Raw genomic sequence first — 24,211 nt, forward strand, 5'->3', positions numbered from 1 at the left:
CTGTGCACCAATCCTTTGGCAACAAGTAATGCCTTCTCAAGAAAAACTTTTTTCACTCTAATCTTGTATCTATTGGTGTGAGGGTGTCTTATTCTCTGAAATTGATGTTAGTTGTGAGCTGCGATATGGGACTTAAACTGCGTCCTCCGGAAGATCAGTCAATGTTCTTGACCCCTGAGCTCTCTCACGCCCCTAAAGCATTTTTTTCTCTCATTCCTTCCTTTCTTCCTTTTCCTCTTCCTTTGTGTTTGTGTTTTGCTTGTATGTATGTCTATGAATCATGTGCAAGCCTGGTCTCTGTGGAGACTAGAAAATGGCACTAGGGAATTCAACATGGGTCCTCTGAAGAGGCAGCCAGTAACCCTAATAGTCCACATGAGCCAACAGTCCACTAGGGACATTTCCCTGTTGTCTTAGATAATCTCCACTTTCGTGACATCTATATTTCCACCCCAACTTTGCCCCACACCCTCACAAGACAAACTGTTCATCTTTCACCTTTTTTTGGGGGTGGGTATATATGCACATCAGAGTTCATGTGCGGTCAGAGGACACTTTTTTTGGAGGGGGTTATATACATATTGGTTCATGTGTGGTCAGAAGAAATCTTGCCCTCTTCCCTCCTACTATGTGAGTCTGGGGAATCAAATTCCGGTCCTCTGGCTTGGCAGCAGGCACTCCCCACTCAAGGTGTTCAGAGGCAGACTAATCAGATTGACATTTTCTTGTCAGGGGTGTCACAAAGGCCACCTCTGCATGTTGAGCCACGGACCTTCCCTTTCTTTGTTTTTGGATCCCAGAAAGAACACAATTTGTCCTCACTTGAGCAGTTGTATAAACAAACATTGCTCCACCTCAGCCCTCCCTCCCTTTCCGTTAACACACACACACACACACAGTAGGTAACATCCATTCTTCCTACTCTAATTCCTCCTTTACGAAGGGAAATTCTGGGCGGGCAGCGTGGCCTCAGCCACAGGTCTCTTTACCCACAACACGGTCACTTGACTGCCATTTCCTGCCTACAGTCCGGACTCACAAAACCCTCCAGAAACTGTAACATTCTTTCTTGCCTACCAGCAGCTTGGGGACGGGGACAGGGGGTGGGGTGGGAGTGGACTACTTACCTGGAAGACCCTATTACAGAGGCAAACAGCCATTTGGGGGTTTCCCTGACACTTGGCTCAGTTGTATGACTTATCACCTATAGCTGGGGCTGTTAACTGTCCCTTCCAGACTCATCTTTGGTTTTGGTGACTGGAGCATCACAGGGTTTTTTCCTAGGGAGATACACAGACACATTTATTCACTCCGGATAGGTAGGTTAGAGACTGGAGAAAGGATTCCACCCAGGTCCAGTTTGGCAAACCGGTGACGCTTTCCTGGGTTCCTGAAGGAAGCATGGTGGGTTCTAAGGCAGCCGCATCACTATCAAGTCCCCTCACCTTAAGAGTGTCTATGCCACCACCAGCGGTGCTGCCACCTGTGCCTGGCCAGTTAGAGTGCTGATGTGATCTTGTGAACCCCCTCCACACCCTCGAAAAGAAAGGCGAAGGTCTTTTGCAGTTCATCACGGCTGCTCCGGTTCAAGCTGGCAATGATCACATCCTACTTAACAGAGACAGCCACCTAAGACATCTCTACTGCTGGCTCTAAAGAACCATTTGCTCTTTAAAGAAGCCCCAGATGGACGGGATCAGGATGGTCCTGAGTGGCGGAAATGGTGGTGACACATCAATCCACAGGCAACCAACTGATAAAATGTTTTATTTCGCTTTTGAGTTTTTACATTTTCCTGATTACTCTGTGTAAGGTGAAACTAGAATGTTTAAAAGACATAGGCGGATCTAGCACATCAGTAATGGGGGGGCGGGGAGGGGTCTTTTTCTTTTTGCTATACTATTTTCACAACCACAGGTGTGCTTGCTAGGCAAATACAACCACCACAGAAGCAAACGTTAGGCAGAATACTGGTAAGGGGGAAAAAAAAAAACACAGCAAAGAACTACCAGATATACAGACAGGCTTGGTTCCACACTCACTACTGCGTTGTCAAGCGCCAAGTATTAAACTGCACATTTTTTGTTCAGCTAGAAAGAAGAGTTTTTTGTTTTGTTTTGTTTTTTTTTTGGGTTTTTTTTTTTTTTTTTTTTTGGTTTAAATCAGTGCATTAATTCTCATATTTCAGCAGATGGACAAACGGATGAACTCTATGGCTATGGTACATGGAATGTCAAGGTGGAGGGTGACACTGTGAGACTGAAGGCCTGGCTGTTCTTGGTTCTCTCTACTGCAGTGTCCATGCAACTTCCCTGTGCTGTGAGGTCCCGCTGAGACGCGTCTGAGAACGAAGCTGGATGAGTATGCTGGAGGGTCTGGTGACAGGCACTAACAAGCATTGTCGGCTGGGTGCAATAGGGGAAATTATGGATGCTTAAAAATACCCCCCCCCCCCCCGATTTGGTCATACTATGAACAACTGTGCTGAGACCTGGAGGAAGATGGGGTGGTGGTGCTGGAAGGTCTTCTTTCTCAACACCTTAAAGCAAAGCCTGCTCACAATGTGCTCAAACCTCACCCTGTCCATACAGTATTGACTAATAAAAGCTTCCCAAGAAAACCACACAAGGAAGCAGAAAGCTGTAAATTTAGAGAAGAAAAAGTCAACAGTCAGAAGGACAGGGCAGGAAGAATGTTACACGTCACAGCTTCCACCCTTCGGGGTAGGAGTGCTCCTCAGGTGAGAGGCCACAGCCACAGAACATTGAAGAATCATCCAGAAAACCCGGTATGGCCAGTAATAAGATACACTACTTTCTTTCCTTTTCCCTTTTTCCTTTAGCTAGGGGATAACAACCCCATTTTTACATGTTGCTAGTCAGGAACGCGCTGCTATAGTAAAGGGCTTAGTCACACATGTGGCTGAGCCTTTTGAGTGGTGTCACATGTCACAGCCCAATTATCTATTGGCCAAAGAAGTTCACTTTCAGGTTTTGAGTTTCCACAGAAGACACTGCAAATATCTGTGGTCACGACTTTTGAGTGGCAGTAGCCCAAAATGAGAAGGGTCAATAAGCCCTCAACCACAGGCAGAATTACTGTGAGTTACCAAACTCAGGATGCCAATGGTAAGCATCTCACCCAAGTCCCAGCATCACAACAGAATCTCTAGAACTTTCTGTATAACTTTACAACAGAACTGTATTTCAGTGACCATTTTGGTATCAGATTAAACTTTCCAAAAAGTTACACATAATTCAGGTCTATTTTTTTCCTATCAGAAAGAGTTCTGCTAAGTTATAAAACCCCATAATCACAGTGTTCAGTTTGTAAAAATTAAACACACAGTAATCCTTGTCAATGCTGATCAAAATCAAGACTTCAAAATACCATGGCATTTAAGGGACCAGTCTGAGAGTTTTAGATACAAATACCAGCTGTTCATCTCAGGGACCATTTTTGCAAGGCTTAGGCTGTGAAAAATCGAAAGTCCACATTCGATTTTTTTGTTTTTGTTTACCGCACAAAGGGACATAATGTGGAGGATACAAAGTGACACCAAACAGATCACAGAGCTCAACAGACATTAGTTCTCTCCCTCTCCAGCATCTCCTTCATCCCCCTGGTTTTCTGACGTCCACAGCTGCAAAAGAAAAAGAAATAAAAAGCTGTAATAAAATTAAGGTCATTAAATCTTTCTTCAGGGGGTGGCCCAGTATATTTTACCTCACTTAACTACCATTTTGAAAAAAAATAAAATTTTTTCATGTATGGGAGTTATGCCTGCATGTCTGTCTGTGGCCCCTCTGGAAGAACAAACAGGCTGAGAACCACTGAACCATGTTTCCAGGCCCCTCACTCAACTATTTAAAATTCCCTGTTACCACAGACAATGAGGACTGAAAAGCATAAAGTTCAGCAGTAAGAGAATGTAAAACTGTACTTAACAGAGTAGAGCTGTCTTAAATCTTGGATAACAGTGGACTAAGTAGGTATCCACTTCCGGGAGGTACTTACGGTGAGATTGTCCCTGAGCAGCTGCATGATCAGGGTGCTGTCTTTGTAAGACTCTTCATTCAGAGTATCCAACTCAGCGATTGCTTCATCAAATGCCTACAACAGAGGGCTTTTATAAAGATCGGGATGTTCTCTGTGTTAGCTCTATCTTTCCTGCTGCTAAGAGGATGGGGATTGCTCTGCTCTCAACTGTCTGCCACCTGTTTCAAACGTAGGACATACCACACACACTCACACACATGCAGCACCAACCAGCAATGATAAACCCCAAGAAACAGTGTTACTGCTAACCACAGCACATTTAGTCTAATTATCAAAGTGGTTTCTATTTTTTGTTTAAACTAAAAAGGTCTGGACACAAACGTCAAAGGTGAGAACAGCAAAGCTCACTTCACTAAGCTTGATTTGTCTCAGGGGCTCATGTGGAATTCACTTCAGGTACTCTTTTTAAATTCAAGTTTCAAGTGACAGTGTGCACCAGAAAGCTTTTCAAAGAACACAAGAATACAGCACAGACATCCTTCTTTCATGGAGCCCTATCTTGGAACAAAGATGACATTATCCAATGTCCAAAGCCTGATGAGAACTCCTACTTTTTACCAATAACCCCAATAGTAACCAAACAAAGCAAAACAAAAGTCAACATATATGCAGATCAAAGTGCCAAATAACAGGTCTGCATTGACTTTCGAAAACCCCACTCCCTAGAAAATGCTTACACGTCTAGACAGTGAGGGCTGCTCACAGCAGAAGGAAGTTCCTAGAACTAGCAAAGGGTCTTTCCTCACCGTTTTGGCCAGGCTGCAGGCCTTTTCAGGAGAGTTTAGAATCTCATAGTAAAAAACTGAGAAATTCAGGGCCAGGCCAAGGCGAATCGGGTGTGTAGGCTGCATTTCTTTCTTGCTGATTTCAAATGCTTCTTGGTAAGCCTGCTGGGAGTTTGACACAGTGGCTAGAAGGAAGATGAAAATGTTAGTGTCTCTCATAGGCTGCACCACACATGGGACCCATTATCAAGACTCTTTAGTAACAGAGGCTAATGCTAGCAAACCATCAAAACAAAGGTCCATGTCTTCACCATTCAACCTAAACATCTGCTAAATGTTTATGTTAAGTACTGTATTAACTGCTTTGGAAGAAAACAGTTATAATAATTATCTGTTAAAGCAGCCAAGAAATGCAGACACAGCCCTTCATAAGAATGAATGTAGATAATCTAGTGAAAAAAAGTGATGAGGTTTAAGATCGGCTCAAACAAATTAGAATTCTCAACTCATTTGCATGTGGCCTAAAGCAAGTAAAAATGTCTAAACTTGAACTTTGGTTTCTTTTATTGGAAAACATGGGAGACACTCCCCTAAATTCAAAGTGCTAAGAGGATAATGCAACCCCAATTACGCAGCACACAGTAAACACTGAATAAAACAGCTACAATCGCATCACAGTAAGCCATGCGCTGGGAAAAAGGCATCCTCTATGGTGGTCTCGAACAGGCCTCCCTTATCTGTGGATCCTGAAACTAGACAGTACTGAAGCCTTTCATACATAGTCAGATAACCAACAGGACAGTTTTAACAATATACTATAATGTAATTTACACTTAAAAACCAGCAAGTCACTGAACACAGGAGTGTAATACTTCAACAGTCTATCAAGTAACCAATATGGCAACTAGGTGATGACCAGGTGACTAGTGCATACAGGGTTACTTGGGGCAAAACGTGAATTCATTTATCTTTGAAATTTAGATTTTAAATTTAGATTTTAGATTACAAATGCAGTAAGTAAAAAGGGAGTAAAGCAAAATCATAGCCAAGGTGAATTATTGTATTTTATAGTTGTACTTGCAAAAAGAAAACTATCAATTCCCAGGTAAGAGTTTGCCAAACACATTACATACCAAATTTCTAACACCCTTTATGTCTATCCATTAGATAAAGAGATTTATTAACCCTGTGGATACACATGATAACACATGATAACACTGTGGTTTCTTAAATTCTCACCACTGTAAACTTGGTATCTATAGTAAACAAAAAACAGATTTCATCATGAAATATTAGCTCTCCCACTGACTGTATTTTTTTCAAATGTTACTTACTTTGTTTATTATCTCCAGATGCAACTTCAGAAAGATACCTAAAATAGTCTCCTTTCATTTTTAGGTAGAACACTTTGCTTTCTGCCTGTGTAGCATTGAGAATGAGATATTTGTCCAGCAGCTCCTACAAAGTGATTCACAGTAAAAATTTTGAATTGAGATGTTAAGATTACATGAGATTTAAGATATCTACTACTACTGATTTTTCTGAAGACTAAAATCAAAACACTCCAAACATCAACCCCCAAACCTAACCACTCCCCACCCCCCAACCAACCAACTTTCATTCAAGTTGCTAAATCCCATTGGGCCAAGTCCTAAGAGCAGTGCCTGCAATCACTCAGACCACCACAGTGCTCCTTACACCGTAGCCACTGCAGTGGAGTGCGATGTGACAAGAGGGCACAGAACCACACTGTAACCCAAATGTAAATGCAAACGACTACCAAGAAAAGAACCTCATTTCGATATTAAAGTGAGTGTGGGGACAAGCACACAAACATGGGAAAGCCTTCAAGGATAGTGACAACGCTTAGAAGTGACTTTTACTTTGTAACTCTCCATTCACAACCTCCCACTGACACTTGTCTTGCTTCTGTAACTGTGAGTGTATGGGTTTTTCCATTCTAGGAAGGAAAAAGCAGCAATAGAACAAAACAGCCAAGAACTAAGTTAACTTCATCTGACCTGAGAAGAAAACCTTTGATGTTACTGTCTGTCTCCACATGACCCTGGAGAGGCTGTCTTGGACCCCAATTCTCAGATCCCTTGGCTGTACAATGGGGAAGGGGACCAGCATAACCACCGTCTAAGGCAGTTGTAAGGACAAGCGAGGCACCTCACACCTGGTGCTTAACACATTGCTTGATATGCAGTAAGCACTCAGTCTAGAACTATTATTAATAACAAATTCCTTTAAACATTTATGCTTACAACAAAAGTAGTTCTGAAGGAGTCCAAGCTTCGTATACAGAGCATTATTTTCCAAGAGTTGTTTTAGAATGTGGGATCCTGAAAAACTGGTTAATAGGCAGTAAGTACCATGCTCTTCTTCACATTCTTTCAGATGCTCTTAAAAGCTGGTCTACATTTCAGGAATTATAGAACTCTCTTGCCTTTGGACTGCATGCCATACTTCATCTGAATACCGGATGCACCTAACATTCAGGAATTAGTGCACCATTAACAAACCCCCAAGCAACCAAGAGGCAACATGTTTAGTCACGAAACTTCTTACACCAAGAAGCTGATAAAAAGAGAGGCTCAAGGCAAAGCCCAGCTATAAGGATTTCATTATCAATATCAGAGTATTCGAGAAGGACAGAAAGCACTGCCTGAAGCTGACAAGGGTTCTACTGCTTTTCAAAGGAAGACGTTAGAAAGTACTTTCGAGACAGACTGCAGGAGGGAAAAGAAAAGAACTCCTTTCCCTTTAAAGCAGCCTCATGGTTACTTTTTTTTTGCTTTCATGTAGAAAATAAAAAATTTCCTAGTGGGTTCCAGATATGAGGAAAAGAATATAATCATGAGGTGTTCTAGGGTAGGCATCCCTCCCATCCAAACCCAAATGTAGCGAGAAGGACCTACCACCTGACAGCAGTGTACATAACACACAGGAGAAGGCCTTTAAATCCCTTCCTTTCCAGATAAATCTCTACTGAGACTACTAGAACTGTCCACTAGTGACTGTGATATTTCTAAATATCCTCTTGATTTGGCTTCAATTTCTAAAGAAAAACAGAGGGATGTTAATGAAATGTTCTGTTTGCTGCAGGTCTTTTTGAGGGAAGGAAAACATCCCAGAAAAGATGAACTGATCAAGAAAGGGTGACAAACCCAAATCATGTGCTTTAGAACAAGTAACATGTGGCTCCTAGCCGAGTCCAGCGATACCCCTCCGCTCTCCTGAGCTGCTGAAAAGCCTGCATCTGGACACCCGCTATGCCTAGAGATGGATGTTTAAAGCAGAAGTGCTGCCCTCACCAGCACGTCATTGCAGATGTCCTGTAGCTCCGCCTCGATCTTCTCACGGTACTCTTTGCCCATCTGCTGCTTCTTCTCATTCCTCTCTGTCTTCTGCTCGATGCTGGAGATGACACGCCAGGAAGAACGGCGGGCACCTACCACATTCTTGTAGGCAACAGAGAGCAGATTCCTCTCTTCATTGGAGAGCTCGTGTCCCTGCTCTGTTACAGCCTTCATCGCAGCAGCCATATCGTCATAGCGCTCAGCCTGCTCGGCAAGCTTGGCTTTCTGTACCAGCTCACTTTTGTCCATAGTCATTTTCTAGAACAGCAAGAGCACAGAGAAAGCAAATGTCAAGCTCCATTCTTAGAAGCACAGCCCCATGTGCAATCAAGAACGTGAATCATGTACCGAGTATCTACAGAGAGCCAAGACTGGGCCAAAGCCTTTAAATCATTTTCAGGTAGAACGCAGTGAAGGGTCAAGGCTGTTGGGGTGACCTTTTCCACAGTGTATTAAGATATGTATTTTCAATGGTTAATTCTGGTAAGGGCAGGATTTTGGTATTGTCATTGCTATAGCTCATCACCAGCTTCCTATTTGTAACAACACTCAATGGCTTAGGCAACCAAAAAGCTGGATATGGAGTAGTCTCACTGCTGGTTGGTTACAATAAAGAGCTGATGGCCAATAATAACTGGAGCAGGAAGTGCAAGGGTAAACCTGGGCAGAGAGAGCGTGGCTGGGTAGGCGAGCTGAAGGAATTGAAGGTGACAGGGAAGACCCTGATGGGACAGAGTGAGCAGGGAGAAAACCCGTTAGTTGCCTGGTGGGGCAGCGAGGTTAAGTTAGATGGGCCAGTGCAGAGATGGCCGCAGGAAAAGGCCTACAGCTTTAAACCTTGCGTAAGTTTTTATCTGCCTGTTTCTTCTAGAGGTTCTTTGTTCCACTACCCTATCCTCCCCTCCCCAGTACACAGAAACTGCTTTCAGAATACCTGATTTCAAACACTCGTGTACATGCCCGTGGGAGAGCACATGCATGGACATGCGTGGGTAAAGGAGGACAGCTCTGGAAGCTGGTTCTCTCCCTGCACCATGTGGGTTCCAGGGACTGAACTTGGGTCATCAAGTTTGGCTCCACTCTTCCTTTTTTGCTAAACCATCTCGACAGCCACCCAATACCTTGTTTTTTGAAGTTTATACTGCTTGCTATTTCAAAGGAACTGCATTTGATTCCAAAAACCTACAGAGCAGTTCCTAAGTCTGGCTCCAGGGGGTCTGACCACTCTCACCCCACTTCTGGCCTCTGAGCAAAACTAGTAGGCATGCATGTTGCACCCAGATTTACATGTGGACAATAATGATACACATACAATGTTTTTTTTTTTTCCTTTATCAAACAGCAAGCACTTCGGCTAGATGAAATGTCAGCAGAAATAACAATTCTCCAAGCCAGGAAGCCAGTGAAAACTCTATATGCAGGTTCCCAGGCTTTCTTCTCCTACAGCAGTCACCTAAAAGTCCACGCATTCTATATGTGTAGCCCTCAAATGGTGATCTTCTACTAGCCCAAGTTCCTGAGTGACTATGCTACACTAAACACGCAGCATCAAAGAAGAAACTTCAGAGGCTGGAGAGGTGGCTGCTCTTTTCAAGAGGACTTGGGTTCAATTCCCTTCATGCTCATAGTGGCTTATAACCTCCACGACTCTAGCTCCAATGATGCAATGCCCTCTTTTGGCTTTTGTGAGCAACAAGCACACACATACACAATGGTACGTACACACACACACACACATACATACATACATACATACATACACACACACATACATACATACATACACACACACACACATACATACATATACACACACATACATACATACACACACATACACACACACATACATACATACATACACACACACATACATACATACATACATACGTACATACACACATACAAACAACACACTCACCTACATACATAAAACAAAATAAATCCACCCCAGCACCTGGGAGACAGAGGCAAGTGGATCTCTGAGTTTCAAGGCCAGCTTGTCTCCAGAGTGAGTTCCAGGTCAGCCAGAGCTACACAGATAAACCCTGTCTTGAAAAAAGACAAAATAAATAAACAAACAAGTAAATCCAAAATAACTACTTCAGGATTCTTTGGCACTGTCATAGAATTCTTGAAGATTAAAAACCATCATGTTACCACAGACATAAATGTTTTAAAAAAGAAAACTGATATTTTCAAAACTTTCAATTATATATATACAAAGAAACAGGAAAACATGAACTAAAGGTTCTGATGCCTACTACTTACACAACAAGACTTATATAACATGGATTCTGGAGCAGCTAGGCCAATTTCAACAGGAAATGGATTACACAACATCTAGTAGTTTGGATGAAGGCACAGACAAGGAAAAAATGAAGGAGTTCCTCTTTCTTCACCCACACAACACCGAACCGGAGCTACAGGTACATCATCCTGAGCCACCTCCCACCTCTACTATCAGACCCATCCTCTAGAATCTCCAATAAAGAAACGTCCTGATTAAAAGTTCCCACAGTGCCTTCCCAGACTGTGGAGACAGTGACAGACAACAAACCTTCTCACATATGTGGCTGCTGCATACAAGCCCATTTTCTGTCTCGACTCACTTACCAATGGTCCTTCCTCACACGACCCCTACACCGTCTGTAGTGTGACTATTCACTAGAAAACATGACTAGTGCCTCCTTTTGAAACCACAATATTTTGGATATTTTAAAAAATGTTCATTTAGCTTGTCTTTGGTTGTGGATTCTTTCTTTCTAAAGTTAGGGTTGAACTCAGGGCTTCATGTATATTACACTCTAGCACTGTGTAACAGCCCCAGTCTGTCTTTCCTTTTAAGTTTGTAATGAATCAACCAAACTTTTCATTCTATTTCTAGTATCTCCCAGTACCCTGCACGTTACCTGGTATGAGCAAATAGCTCCTAGATGAGATCCTAAACAAATTCATTCCCTACCCTACCCCCAAATTTGGCAGTATTCTTTCCTTCCTCAATTGTAATAATCCAAAACTCCCGTTGCTCAAAAGCATACTCCCATACTCCAAAAGACTTAAGTATCACCTTAGCCATACTCAATAACCTCAAGGCTCCCCTTTGTGCTAGGCCATCGCTTAAACCCTAGTGGGTTGCTTTCAAAGCTCATCAGCCTGTTTGGTTCATCCACACATTCCCACATGCCCTGTTCATACCTTACTCAAACATGCAGGTCTCTTCATCTAGAAAGCTCTCCTGGGTATTTTAATTCATATCTATGCAAATTCTATCCATCTGCCTAGAGCTGATGTGCAATCCAGGACTCTGACTCCATATAAACCTGCTCCAGTCTAGGGCTTCTTTCCGCTGGTCTATGCTATCTATGGTAGTGGGGAAAGCTATACCACGTAGTGCCCACACACTACTCTCAAAGGAGGGATTCAGACAGAATGCTGCAAACTGCTCAAGTAAGCATCTGGTAAGATTCTGAATACACATGACCGGGAGAACAAAGAACACACAGAAAGGCAGCAACAGCACCATGTGTTGAAGCACAATCTGCCACTACACAGAAAAGGATCCCATTAAACTCAAGACTTTGAGTTACAAATGCAGACAACAGCATCTCCCTCAGCAGAGTTGCTGTGACCACCAAGAATAAGGTATTAAAGAACAAGTTATAAAATCAATCAATCTGGTATCCATCTATCCATCCACCCACCCACTTACCTGTGGGACAGTGGACCAGACAGAAAACTGTAAGACTGAGCAGATTCAGGAACCCCGGCAATTCTCATAATTGAGAATGGTAGGCAGTTAAAGCTACCCCTGACCAGGTTCCTGTCCCAGAACATGTGACCACGACACCCCAGTGAGAAGATTGTGTCAATAAGTCACACAGGGACAATACCTTAAGTTCTTCTACATGCAGATGAGGCATGTCAAAGAGTAAGCAAATAGAAAGCATCTGCCTCTAGATCCCACCCCAATCCCTTATGTTTCTAAGGTCCTATCCACACAGAATGAAGCGCCTGTCTTATTGAGCTGTAACACTCCTAGGCAGAGTTTTCTCTCCCCAAGCTTTTGTCCCTGGACCTTGACCCAGCCCAAATTGCCAGTGTGTGTGCTTGACCACACTCACTTCCTGTTCAGTCCTGTTTGTCTCCTAGCTGGGTCTCTCTGACTGCCACTAACTCCAGGGCAGCAGTGGCCACGGAAGAGGCCCAGCAGCCTGCCTTGCTCCAGCTTCCCCCCCTCAGAGGGCTGCAACACTTTGGTTCTAGCCACTCAAGAGCTTTCACTCCCACAAGCCAGGCAAGGGACTCCACACAGACTGTGCCCCATGCATGCATCCATCCTTCTTTTTCTCTTCATAATTTATTTTTCTATTAACATTACACCCCAAGTGTGGCCACTCCCTCCCTCTTGCAAATCTGCACCAATAAAATCTTTCTTAAAAATACCACACAAATCTGATGACCAACTCAACCTCTCCAAGTGCCTATATATTAATATTTTAACCCAAAATGTGAACTTTTTAAAAAATAAACAATTTCAAAAAATATTAACTCACTGAAGGAGCACCTGTTTTGTATGTGCAAGGCCGTGGGTTCAATCCCCAGTATCAAAACAATGAACAAAAAAACCAGGAAGGAGAAGTGAGTCCAAATTGATCATTTTCTCAGTGAGCTCAAAATGAACATACATGTTAACTGTGATATTTTAGCAGCTGTCAATCAGAGTTTTCTGAAGTCTGTAGGTAATTTAACAGAACATGCATTTCTTCTGACACTTGAGAGTCCCACCAACAAAATTTTGACCAAACAGCCTTTATTTGCTTTCTACCAGGACAGACGACCTCTTTAGAGGCCATAGTCTAGCCTGGCAGTGAGCCAGTAGAGCGGTACTGACATGTTTGAGAACAACAGTGCTCATGCGCACACACAGTAATGATGGGTGTCAGCTTGTGTGTTCTAAGCCACTAGAAGCAGCAAGTCTCAGAACTGGAAGACATTTGCTAATAATGCTTAGTGAAGTACTGGAGACAATGCAAATATCTAGGAGTAGAGAGCTGGTTAGTAAAAACAAAAGTCAAGACAGTGAAAATAACAGGACTTCAAAAGGAGTCTGCACAGGAAAGATACATTGAATATGTATAAGGCTATATACAAAGGGATACACAGTATTCCTAAAATGTTCCTAAAGAGCATACAAACATGATTAGATGACAATACAAAATGAGTAAGGGTGGTAATCTCAGTGTTATCTCTGGGTACTAGTATTTTTATAATCCTTATTTTTAAAGTTGATTTTTCTATTTGGTGACAAGGTCTCATTATGTAGACCAGGCTGGTCTGGAACTCATGATGTGTCTCAGTCTTCTAAGTGTTCAAATTACAAATGTATGCAAACAAGCCTGACAAGCCACTTCTAAAATCATCTTATCCCATGTTTGGATCACTACACACAGCAGACCAGATGAGGAGGGCCTAGAACTCTAAATCCTCATGTGCATTCCCCAGTGCTGAGGTGTATATGGGTGGGTTTACCTTCTACATTTTCAGTAAGAACACAGCCTGTGATGTGCCCCAGAGAAACAGACTATTGTGTCCCATAATAAAAAAGCTTTTTAAGAAATAAACCAGGGGGTGGAGGGGTAGCGTGGTGATGGGAAAGCAAGTGGCTTGGCAGACTTGCTGCTCTTTTAGAGGACCCAGGTTCAGTTACCCATATCCAGTAGCTCACAACTGCTTCAACTCCAGCTCCAGGGAATTATCTAAACTCTGCAAGCAAGCCCGACTCCATAATTTTCTCTGAGGAAGCAGGCATACTGGGGAGTCCACCAGAGATTTGGCATTACCAGGTAACTGCTTTATCACTGAGCTACACTTGAGCCCTTGCTGGTGTTTTGAGACAGGCTCTCAACATGTAAACCCCAGGGTAGCCTTGAACTCTTCCATCCCTGTTTATCTTCCCAGTGCTGGGATCACAAAAACATTTCAAAATATAGTCCTAAAACCAACTACAAATGCAGGGCGAACTCAACCAAACAATGTGATTCAACCTCATCCTCTAATTAAGGCTTGGCCCACGGACATTTTCTAGGTAGAGGTCAGCCAAATTTTGGAGAAGTCATTTCAGAGTGGCCAAGCAAACAGAAGATCACTACCATTCATCTATATATCCTATATACTCTTTCAAAAATTTATTTCAAATTAAAAACAGCTGAAAGTAACTTTATATGGCAGTCCTCTGCTACATATGTAGCCAGGGCCACAGACCAGTCCATGTATGCTCTTTGCTTGGTGACTTAAGTCTCTAGGAGCTCTGAGGGGTCCGGGCTAGTTGATACGGTTGTTCCTATGGGGTTGCAATCCCTTTCAACTCCTTTAGTCCTCCCATCTAACTCTTCCATAGGGGACCCTGGGCTCAGTCCAAAGGTTTGCTGTGAATATTTGCATCTGTCTCAGTTCACTGCTAGTAGAGCCTCTCAGAGGACAGCTATGCTAGGTTCCTGTCTGCAAGCACAACATCAGTAATAGGGTTGGGTTTAGTAACTGCATGGGATGGAGCCCAAGTTGGGCCAGTTTCTAGATGGCCTTTCCTTCAGTCTCTGTTCCATTTATGTCCCTGCATTTCCTTTAGACAAGAACAATTCTGGGTCAAAAATTTTATAGATGGGCAGGTGGCCCCATGCCTCAAATGGGGGCCATGTCTATCTACTGGAGATGTTCTCTTTAGGTTCCATCTCCCCACTGTTGGGCATTTCAGCTAATGTCATTCCCACGGGATCCTGAGAGCCTCCCCACACTGCACATTGCTACTCATTCTCCTGGCTCTGAGCTTCTCTCCTGTCTCCCCTTCCCATACCTGATCCTGTCCTCCTTTTTCTCTTCCCCTCTCCCACCCAGGTTTCTCCCTCTTTCTGCCTCCCATGGTTATTTTGTTCCCCTTTCTAAGTGGAATTGAAGTATCCACACTTGGGCATTCCTTCTTGTTAAGCTTCATATGGTCTTTAACTTGTATCATGGGTATTATGAATTTTTTGGCTAATATCCACTTATCAGTGAGTACATACCATGTATGTCCTTTTGGGTCCAGACCCACTCAGGTTGCCTTCTCTGGCCTCAGTGGGAAAGGATGTGCTTAATCCTATAGAAACTTGATGGCCCAGGGAAGGGAGATGCTATGGGGTGAGGTGGGAGTAGATGGGTGGATGGGGGGAGCATCCTTTCAGAAGCAAAGGGCAGGGGAGAATGGGGTGAAGAACACATGGAGGGGGGAAATAGGAAGGGGGTAACATTTAAAATTAAAGAAAGTGAAAAAACGATAAATTTAGCTTTTATGAACCGTATTTTCAAGGAAAAGAAGACTTTCGATTGTAAAGAGTAAGCATGAGTACAGTAACTTGTTCTGCTATCTATTACATGGCAAGAACCCTTCAACTGTATAGAAAACATGGTGCTCTTCCAGGAAAGTCCTACACAGAACCAACAGGAAACTATATATATATAAAATGCAATTAAGCAATCTCTCCCACATTATGATCACCTGGCTCTGCAGCGTTAAAAGTAGGCACACAAAACAGTCAAATAGGACACACAGGGAATGCTTAGAGCTCAGAGTAAAGGCTCACAGGCAAGGATGTTTGACCCTTAAGGCACTTCACAAACAGGAAATGCTTACAATCCAACATTGAAACAACCGTAGAAATGACCAGTATGCCTAAGAATTCTTTGGATTACTCACTTGGTGGAGCTAAAAAGAACTTAACCAGCAGTGCACTCCACACACTCAAGCTAAAACTAGGATGGAAACACAAAAAAGCAGCACATATTTAAAGCTATGTACACTTACAGGGGAGAGGTTAAGGGATGTGTATTCTGGGACTGTTGTGAGTACTTAGCTTTAGAGAGCACACTGATCTAAAGAACCAGTCTGGTTTCCAGAACCCATCTCGAGCTCACAACTCTGCTGTTATTCCAACCCCAGGGGACTCACACACTTTTTTTTTTTTTAAAGAGGTAGGCGTCCTAGCTCCTTTCTTGAGGTGGTAAGCTCTAGTGGAAGGAAATAAATCCAGGCTCCCACATGTGAATTGGTTCAGGCTGAGCACGCTCACTGATGCACCAGTCCAGCTAGAGCATCCCTGCACTGTAAAGCACAGCAGAGCTGGAAAGAAAGTATGCCGAGCTACCTACCTCCTAACGCAAAGTCAGTGGGACCAGTTGGCTGATGGGTGTTATTCTGAACAAGTAAAGCACTCCTGGCTCTCAGAAAAAACTATTCACTGAAACACCTACTCTACAAATGACTGTGTGCCATTCCACACACAGATGTAGTCTTGTAAAACCTCAATTTCATTCAACATGTACAGATTCTTTGCTGGAAACAGAGACAGTATCTGAAACACAGCAGTTCTATGTCCAGCAAGCACTAAATTGTAAAGAGAAACCAAAATTCTCTCCTCCTTCCACAGCAGTTGTGGCAATACGTGTTGTTTGTTTTGAGCCGGTCTTACGTAGCCCAGGCTGGCCTGGAATTAAACTCTTGATCCTCCTGCCTCCTATTCCTGAGTGCTCAAGCACGCCCAGCCCCCACCTTTCATATCAGTGTAAGAGCATCATTACTAATCATGCCCAATGAACCAACACTTACAGTGTTAAATGATATGTCAAAGTGTGAAGAAATAACTCGCACAATAAACTGATCTGCTGGTTCTAAGTGATCAATCCAAAGACATATGCTAATTCTGATTCATGAAGGCAGTCCAAGAGACTGACCCTATGAACAGATTAAAATGAAGTCACTCAACCCAACATATCTTACTACAGAGAGAGACACCTACACAACCTATTCACTACTGCTGTAGTTTCAAAACCTGGGAAATGAGTCAGCCTAGGTGTCCATCTATTGAGCATATATACTTGAAACTTTATTCTGCTGTAAGGAAAACAAAATTACAAAATTCACATGAAGATGGATGAAACTGGAAAATACTTATTCTAAGTGAGGTAATCTAGGCCCAGATCCTAGTTCTCAAATTCTGGATTTGTGTGTTTTAAGTGTCTGTAGAGGTCAGAAAGCTTAGAAAGGGCCCATGAGAATGAGGGGAAGAGACCCTAAGGGAGGAAGGGGACAATATGAAGATAAAGGAGGAACTACTGAGGGTGGAAAGGGTTAGAAAGAATGGGGAGGGAACTGTCAGCTGAATAAACCTCTTCCTCACCACTCTGTCCTGTACTTTATCACAGACACTACAACAGAACATCAATTTGGAGATTAGAGGTGAGGCCCACTCTAAAGGAAGGAATTCATGACAGGGAACTGTAAACAAAGAACATTGCTAAGGAGGTTCTAGGCCCTGGGGAGAAGCTACTACTGTTTTATTAAAAACACATGTTGTCTAGCCACCTTTTAAATTTCTATGCTTATACCAATAGACTAATTAGTATTCATCTCAACCTTGATCAGAAATGTTTTCTGGGCTGTGAGTGGTTAATGCACAGACGCCAACTGGTTGAACTGCTGAAAGTTAAGCGACTACTACCTGCCCAGGACACAGCCCCAAAGCTCAAGGAACACCGTGGACAGACCTAAACTATGTACCAGCCAGAGGACAGAGAAGTGCTAAGAAATGCTGTTTTCTATACATCGTGTGGTTGTTGCCTTTGCACTCAGGACTCAGCTGGGGTTACCTGCACAAAACAGAACAGGCTAACATTCTAGAGGTCCCACCCCTAGCTATTGCCAGTAGATAGCTGTTGGGGGTATGGGAATTCATTTTGCTTCAAGAGTGTAGCTACTGGTTAAATCATCTTATGATCCAGTAAATAGCACACATCCACGGGGAGGGGATCTCCTTATAAGGAGACTGCAGTATGATACCAGTAGACTTTGCACCGTGTTCAAGCAGTTGACTTACACAGAACGAGAACTCATAAACTCTTTAGCCTATAGTAGTTATTTATAAGATTTAACTGTTTAAAATGAAGTATCTCCCCTCCACTTAACTACTTCTGAAAGCATACAGAAGCAAACGTGATAATTTTAAGTAGATTACTGCTCAAGTCACTATGCTTCTAAAATTACCTGTGGGAATCAGTAACAATGACATTACTTCTTGTTGCCAAAATAATTTTAAAGTGATAAATCATCTACAGCCATACTACTCTAACTACCCAATCATTTAAAAAGAGTACTTCTAATTTGTGATGTTACTGTTTAGGCACGCTGTAAGCACTCAGCAATGACATGTATTTCATAAAGTTAACAAGGGTCAATGAATAAGGAACACATTAATACACACCTTATTTCTGTCAAATCTACCTTGTTCTCTTTACTGAATTGAAAAGAATAGTACATGTTAATTACTTATGCTAATCTTTTGAATGTGACTCTTAGGGTTTACTGTAAACATCTTTATTGGCACCTACAGTAGGCAGTAAGCTTAAGCCAGGAATCCATACTAGTATCCTTTGGACACAAAGTGTAATTAATGCCCACCACACTGAATTTCAAGCCACTTGGTCACCGATGAATCTTTATCTATTTTTTAATGTATAAGTGCACTGTGTTGCTGTCTTCAGACACACCAGAAGGTGGCATTGTATACCATTACAGATGGTTGTGAGCCACCATGTGGTTGCTGGGAATTGAACTCAGAACCTCTGGAAGAGCAGCCAATGCTCTTAACCTGAGACATCTCTCCAGCCCCCACTGATAAATTTTTAAAAAGTGAACAAGCTGTTATTCCCTATGTGGACAGACACAGGTAGGCCATGTTGCATGTTGGAGCTATAAAACACAACCCACATAAACACAGTCTATCTCAGATTACTTTTTTGGGATCCCCTTAAGTCTTGGGCTATAAGTTGGCTAGAAACCCAGTATGCAGCCTAGCCTGGCCTCAAACCCTTGGCACTTCTCCCATTTCAGTTTCTTGAATGCTGGTGTTATACGGTGTGAGCCATCACATTTAGCTGGACTACCTCAGAGCACTACCTCAGCTCAAATTAGGACTAGGCTAGGCTGTCATACTTAAGAGATTCAAACCGGATTCCAACAAGTCCCTACAATATTTTCAAATAATATCCTTCATACCAAACATATCAGTTACCCACACAAAACCCAGCTAAAAGGCTATGTAACAACACTATCATCATTTATGGTCTACTGAAATGGCAAAGCACTTAGAAATTTGCACTGACTCTGATACCTGGGATCTATCTCAAGAGACAGACAGAAGGAGCACACACACAGACCACAGGACAACTTTAGAGTGGCATTCCTCAGAACTGTCTCTGGGTTTGTTGTTTTGTTTTTGTTTTTTGAGACAGAACTCTCACAGAGAACATAGATATGTACACATCATCTGGCCTTTTCACATGGTTGCTGGAGATAAAACACAGGTCCTTGTGCTTGCATAGTGTTTTACCATGAAACTATCTCCTATTCCCATAGTATTAATTTTAAGAAGCTAACATTGATTTTGGGTGCACATGGAAGTCAAAAGACAATAATAGAGGGAGCTGGGTCTCTCCTTCACTACATGGGTAACAGGAACTGAATCTAAAATACCAGGTTTGGTGCCAAGAACCTTTACCAGCTAAGCCATTTCACCAGCCCCTCAACATTATATGTACTTTTCTCAATGTAGCAATCTCTGTAAGATCAGCCACGACTCCTAATACTACTGTTTTAAGTACTACTGTTAATTGAAGAATCATGTAAATTTATACAGTATACCCTCTTTAAAACTCATCAAACTGTCAAACAAGCTTTAAGGCTCTCCCCATGAGGACAATGACAGACCAGACTCATCTCTACTTTACTGTCTCTTCATCGGTGTCAAGGCCATTCAGAAATAATTCTTTTAGTTGGATCTTTTAAGGAAAACAATGAAATAAACAACCAGAACAGGAAACTTACATAATCAAGATCTGGGCAGAACTTGAAGCAAAAGTTTACCTACAATCTGCCAGAATAGCTTGTTTCTGTGAGGCCACTGACCACTTTCATCTTAGAACAAGTATTAGAAACATGTAACTGCCTCTCGAAAGCAGCCTGAAGTTGTTTTTAGCACACATATCACAGAATAGAAAAGCACTTCAAATCCATTTCTTCCTTTAACATTCTCAGAAAAACCTCTTCAGAGTCCAGCTCCAACTGTTTCTTGGTATGAAATGCAGACCTACTGGAATCCTATTCCTGTAGTGAAGACAGACCTGAAGTTAAAGTCATTATGTAACTGTAAGCTCCTAGCCCCTAACCAGTTTGAATTCTTATCTCCTTGGGTACGCGTATAAACCAGTGGTTTCTTTGTTTTCAAGTCAGTCTCACTATGTAGCTCTGGCTCTCCTGGAAGATGAGAACTGGTCTGAAACTCACAAGGATCAGCCCGCCTCTGCCCCAAGTGCTGAAATTAAAGACAAAGATCTTATAGACATCAACTTACAATCAAGTTATTGGTCCTAGAATCCCTCATTTACACAAGTGTGTGTGCCTCATGCTGCTGACAAAGCAAGAACACAATTCTTAGAAGATGTAGTGACTTCTCTACTTAGAGGAGGAATGATCTCCCTTTTTTCCTTCTCCCATACAAAATTAGAAACCTAAAATGCTACGAAGTAGTATGTTTAGCAACCACAAATGATGATTACATTAAAATACATTAAAGACCTTCGGGTGGTTTTCTGCAGTGTTCCTGATGGACTTTTCAGCAACTTTCACTTGATATATAGCAGTAACACCACCCTCTGAGCAGCATTGTATACTTTGAGAACAGCTAAAATTGGAGTCTGAACACATTAAGAGGGTACATGCACAAGAAAGTAATTGTGGTCATGGAATGTATGTTCAACTACAAGTCAAATCTATCATTACCCAGAGTCAAAGGACCTGGGTGTGACTCCTGATTTCAGCATTTAATTCTGTGTTACATATATGTGTATCTTTGGAAAAATTCTCATTATTTCTGCACTTCGGTTTCCTCATTTACATGATGAGGCCAACAGCACTTACCTTATTGGCTGGAGACTAATTCATGCTTGCAGTGCTTATAAGGAAGGCGGCACACACCAAGTCCTACAAGTGGTGAGTGCTGTGACCAGGGGCTAGCTAACCAATACCTCGGCAGGTAGTGATTAAGTCACCGGGTAGCTTCTGTATGTTTCTATGCTCTAGGCACATATGCTATACCTAATCAGAATGTGAACTCATGTACAGTCAAAAACAATATAAAGGCTGATCAATGGATGTTAAGTTACAGTTACAAAGGAGTTACAGATTCACTTGTGCTGCCACTTCACCCTGAGTGAACATAATACTGATCTATATTTCTCAGTGGGCTAGAAGAAAAGACTATTTTCACCATTAAAAAAAAGATCAAGTTTGAGGTAGGCTATTTAAGCGTTGTATAATATATACATATATTTACACATCACAGGGGGTTTATCCACTCATGTTCAATTAGTTTATTAACTTTATTTGTATTAAGGATTATCTGTATCCCAGAAGTTTATTTAATTCCGTTTTCTGCCACCACACATCGAAAGCTGAATTACTAGCCCAGCATGGAGGTGCACACCTGTAAGCTCAGCACCCAAGGGGCAAAGACTGAGGCACTGAGTCTGAGCCTAGGCTGGGCTACACAACAAGATGTGGGGAAGAGAGAAACAGTTACCATTTGTACAATCCAGATGAAACACACTGGGTATGCTATGTGCAACATTATATACCATTTTCCATAGCCAGTAGAAAAAATAAGATTGTATCTTATCAGAAAAGGAGAAAGAAGAAATTGAAGTCAAGGATTAAAATACAACAAAACCAAAGGCTTGTACTTAACACACAGTTTAGGAAAGGTCTAAGACAACTGTGGAGATAGGGAAGCTAAGAAGCCGAGATGAATTAACTCCTGAAAATCACAGCTAGAAAACAATACAGAAAAGAACCGAATCAAATTTACCTAACAGCCGCTGTTTTTGGATCCACAGCCAAATGGGAAAAATGCACTTTTTGCAGCAGCACAAACCCCTGGGGACTCTGCCTAGGGAACGAGCATCAAGGGAATGTGCTCGGCCTGGTTTCCACACTGGCTGCCTCCCTGATCCATACAGCTCCAAGTCTAAAATGGCTTCAATATAACCCAAGCACTGCATGATGGGAAATGGAAGATAACAGGGTAGGAGCCATACTCCAGGGGCTGACAGTCCATAAATACTTGCCAACGATGAAAGAGGATATTCAATCTGTAAGTAGGTGTGTGGTTTAGGCCAAATCACCTCATTTCTTATAAAAGATTTCATCTGTAAGATGGGTGAATGGTTTCTTATAGTTAGAATCAGAGGCTAAGAAGATAATGTAGCGTTTGGTACTGGATTTTCAGCCTTTCATTTCTAAGCTCATGCTTATAATTCTAACTTGGGTGGGGGAAAAAAAACCCTAGTATTCTCCAGCTACATAATGCTAAGAAGATAGACCTTAAAAAATAAAAATGAATTAATTAATTAAAAAAAAAAAGACTTTGGCAACCCAAAGAAACGGAATGCACAGGAGGCAGTCAAGAGAAATCCAGCAAGAACCCAGTAATATTTGTAGAAATTTCCAGCAGCTAGATGTGAGATGCTGAGTAAGCATGCGCTCAGCCCTATAAACTGTATGTCTGTATGGTTTCACAGGGACACCTGAGATACAGTGAAAAATGTAATTTTCATATTCTCTTAAGTGCTGCACCTTTCTGCACCGGCTCCCGTGATTTTACCGATTTGTAACATCTTGCCAGATTCCACCTCCCACACCAGCAAGTAAAATCAAGAGTCGGATGCTATCTGGTCTCACCAGAGAAAATGTTCTGAAGTCAAGGACACGAGCCATGCATTTTTACAGAGGTTGGCAAATTCTCACCACCGCTGCCACCTTTGAAATCTTCGATATATACATTCCACACACACACACAAAGTGTATGGATGAATAAATTTGGGGCGCGGACACACGAGATTCTGGCAGTAAATGACGGCAAATATCAAGAGAAAAGACTCAATTCTCAGCCTGATCTTCCCCCACCCCATTGGGAATCTGGTTTGAGTCAGTAAAAGGTTCACACAAATTTATTTCTTAATTCAAACCTCAACCCTGCTGTCATCGAATCCCGGGTCCAGCTGGGTCTCCAACACCAGCGATGATGAAACAGCTCTACTGCAAAGTGGGAGAGGGATTCGCCCCAGCTGTCGCCAAGGTTAAACCCTTACTCATCCAGGGGAGTGCGGCAGGGGCGTCGCGGCTCCGGAACTCGCCAGCCTTCGACTACATTTCAATTTTCGAAAGCCACAAAGAATGAGCGAGGTTGACAGGCCCAGAGGGATGGCTCCGGGCCCGAAGGAGCAGGCAAAGGCGGCGCCGAGCAGAGGAGGTGCCGAGGGGAGTCCGCGGCCCAGTGGTCCCCAGCCGCGCAGGCCCGGCCGCACCCCGTACTGCGCGCCGAGAGAAGCCCGGGCTTCCCGCGGAGGCGCTGGCCCCGCCGGAAGCGGGGAGGGGCGGCAGCGAGACTGGCCGCAGCCGCCGCCCGAGAAGGGGCTTCGCGCTGGGGCCCCTGGGAGCCGCGCTGCACTCACCGCGGAGGACTGTAGGGAGCAAAGGCGCTTCCGGGAAGATCAGAAGGCAGCGACTGCGTCCTTCCCGGGCTCACTCCTCAGGCGGTACTGGCGGCAGCTGCGGTGGCGGCGACCTTAGGTGCAGTGGCGGCGGCGGCGGTGGCGGCGGCGGCAGCTGCACTTCCGCTCCGGCCACCACTTCCGCTCTAGCTCAAGTCCCGCCCCTCCCTGAATCGACTCCTCATTGGTTGAGTGAGACACGGGGTTGCTCCGTCCTCCCGAAAAGGGCGGTGATAGCCAGGAGGAGGGCCTAGAGGGAGCAGTCGTGGGAGGGTGCAGGGCCTGGGTAGGAGGAGGGGGCGGACGCAGGGAAAGGAAGTGGGGCGGGGGAGCAGGAAAAGGAGGAAGAAGAGAGGGCGGAGCCGAGGTGGCCGCCCGGGGACTGGGATGTGTGAGAACGGGGTAGGCTTAGGAAGGGGGATGGTTTGA

At 43.2% G+C, this 24,211-nt stretch overlaps 1 protein-coding gene across 1 annotated transcript; it reads right to left on the reverse strand.

The window, feature by feature from the left end:
- Positions 1 to 1,751: 1,751 nt before the first annotated feature.
- Positions 1,752 to 23,902, reverse strand: YWHAB (tyrosine 3-monooxygenase/tryptophan 5-monooxygenase activation protein beta). Its single transcript, XM_080925186.1, has 6 exons — positions 23,744 to 23,902; positions 8,102 to 8,404; positions 6,119 to 6,242; positions 4,806 to 4,969; positions 4,018 to 4,113; positions 1,752 to 3,643 (listed from the first exon to the last, which is right to left on the reverse strand). The coding sequence occupies exons 2-6, from the start codon at positions 8,399 to 8,401 to the stop codon at positions 3,587 to 3,589; spliced, it is 741 nt and encodes a 246-aa protein (XP_080781312.1). The 5' UTR covers positions 8,402 to 8,404; positions 23,744 to 23,902; the 3' UTR covers positions 1,752 to 3,586.
- Positions 23,903 to 24,211: the final 309 nt, after the last annotated feature.

Source organism: Micromys minutus (genome assembly GCF_963924665.1).
Source record: "Micromys minutus genome assembly, chromosome: 11".
Classification (NCBI taxonomy): domain Eukaryota; kingdom Metazoa; phylum Chordata; class Mammalia; order Rodentia; family Muridae; genus Micromys; species Micromys minutus.

Excerpts from the sequence above, each read along its gene's own strand:
- YWHAB (XM_080925186.1), bottom strand. The coding sequence starts at position 8,401 with ATGACTATGGACAAAAGTGAGCTGGTACAGAAAGCCAAGCTTGCCGAG. Across the intron at positions 4,970-6,118 it reads ATCTGGAGATAATAAACAAA|CCACTGTGTCAAACTCCCAG; the intron begins GTAAGTAACATT and ends TCTTCCTTCTAG. Across the intron at positions 4,114-4,805 it reads CCTGCAGCCTGGCCAAAACG|GCATTTGATGAAGCAATCGC; the intron begins GTGAGGAAAGAC and ends CCTCTGTTGTAG.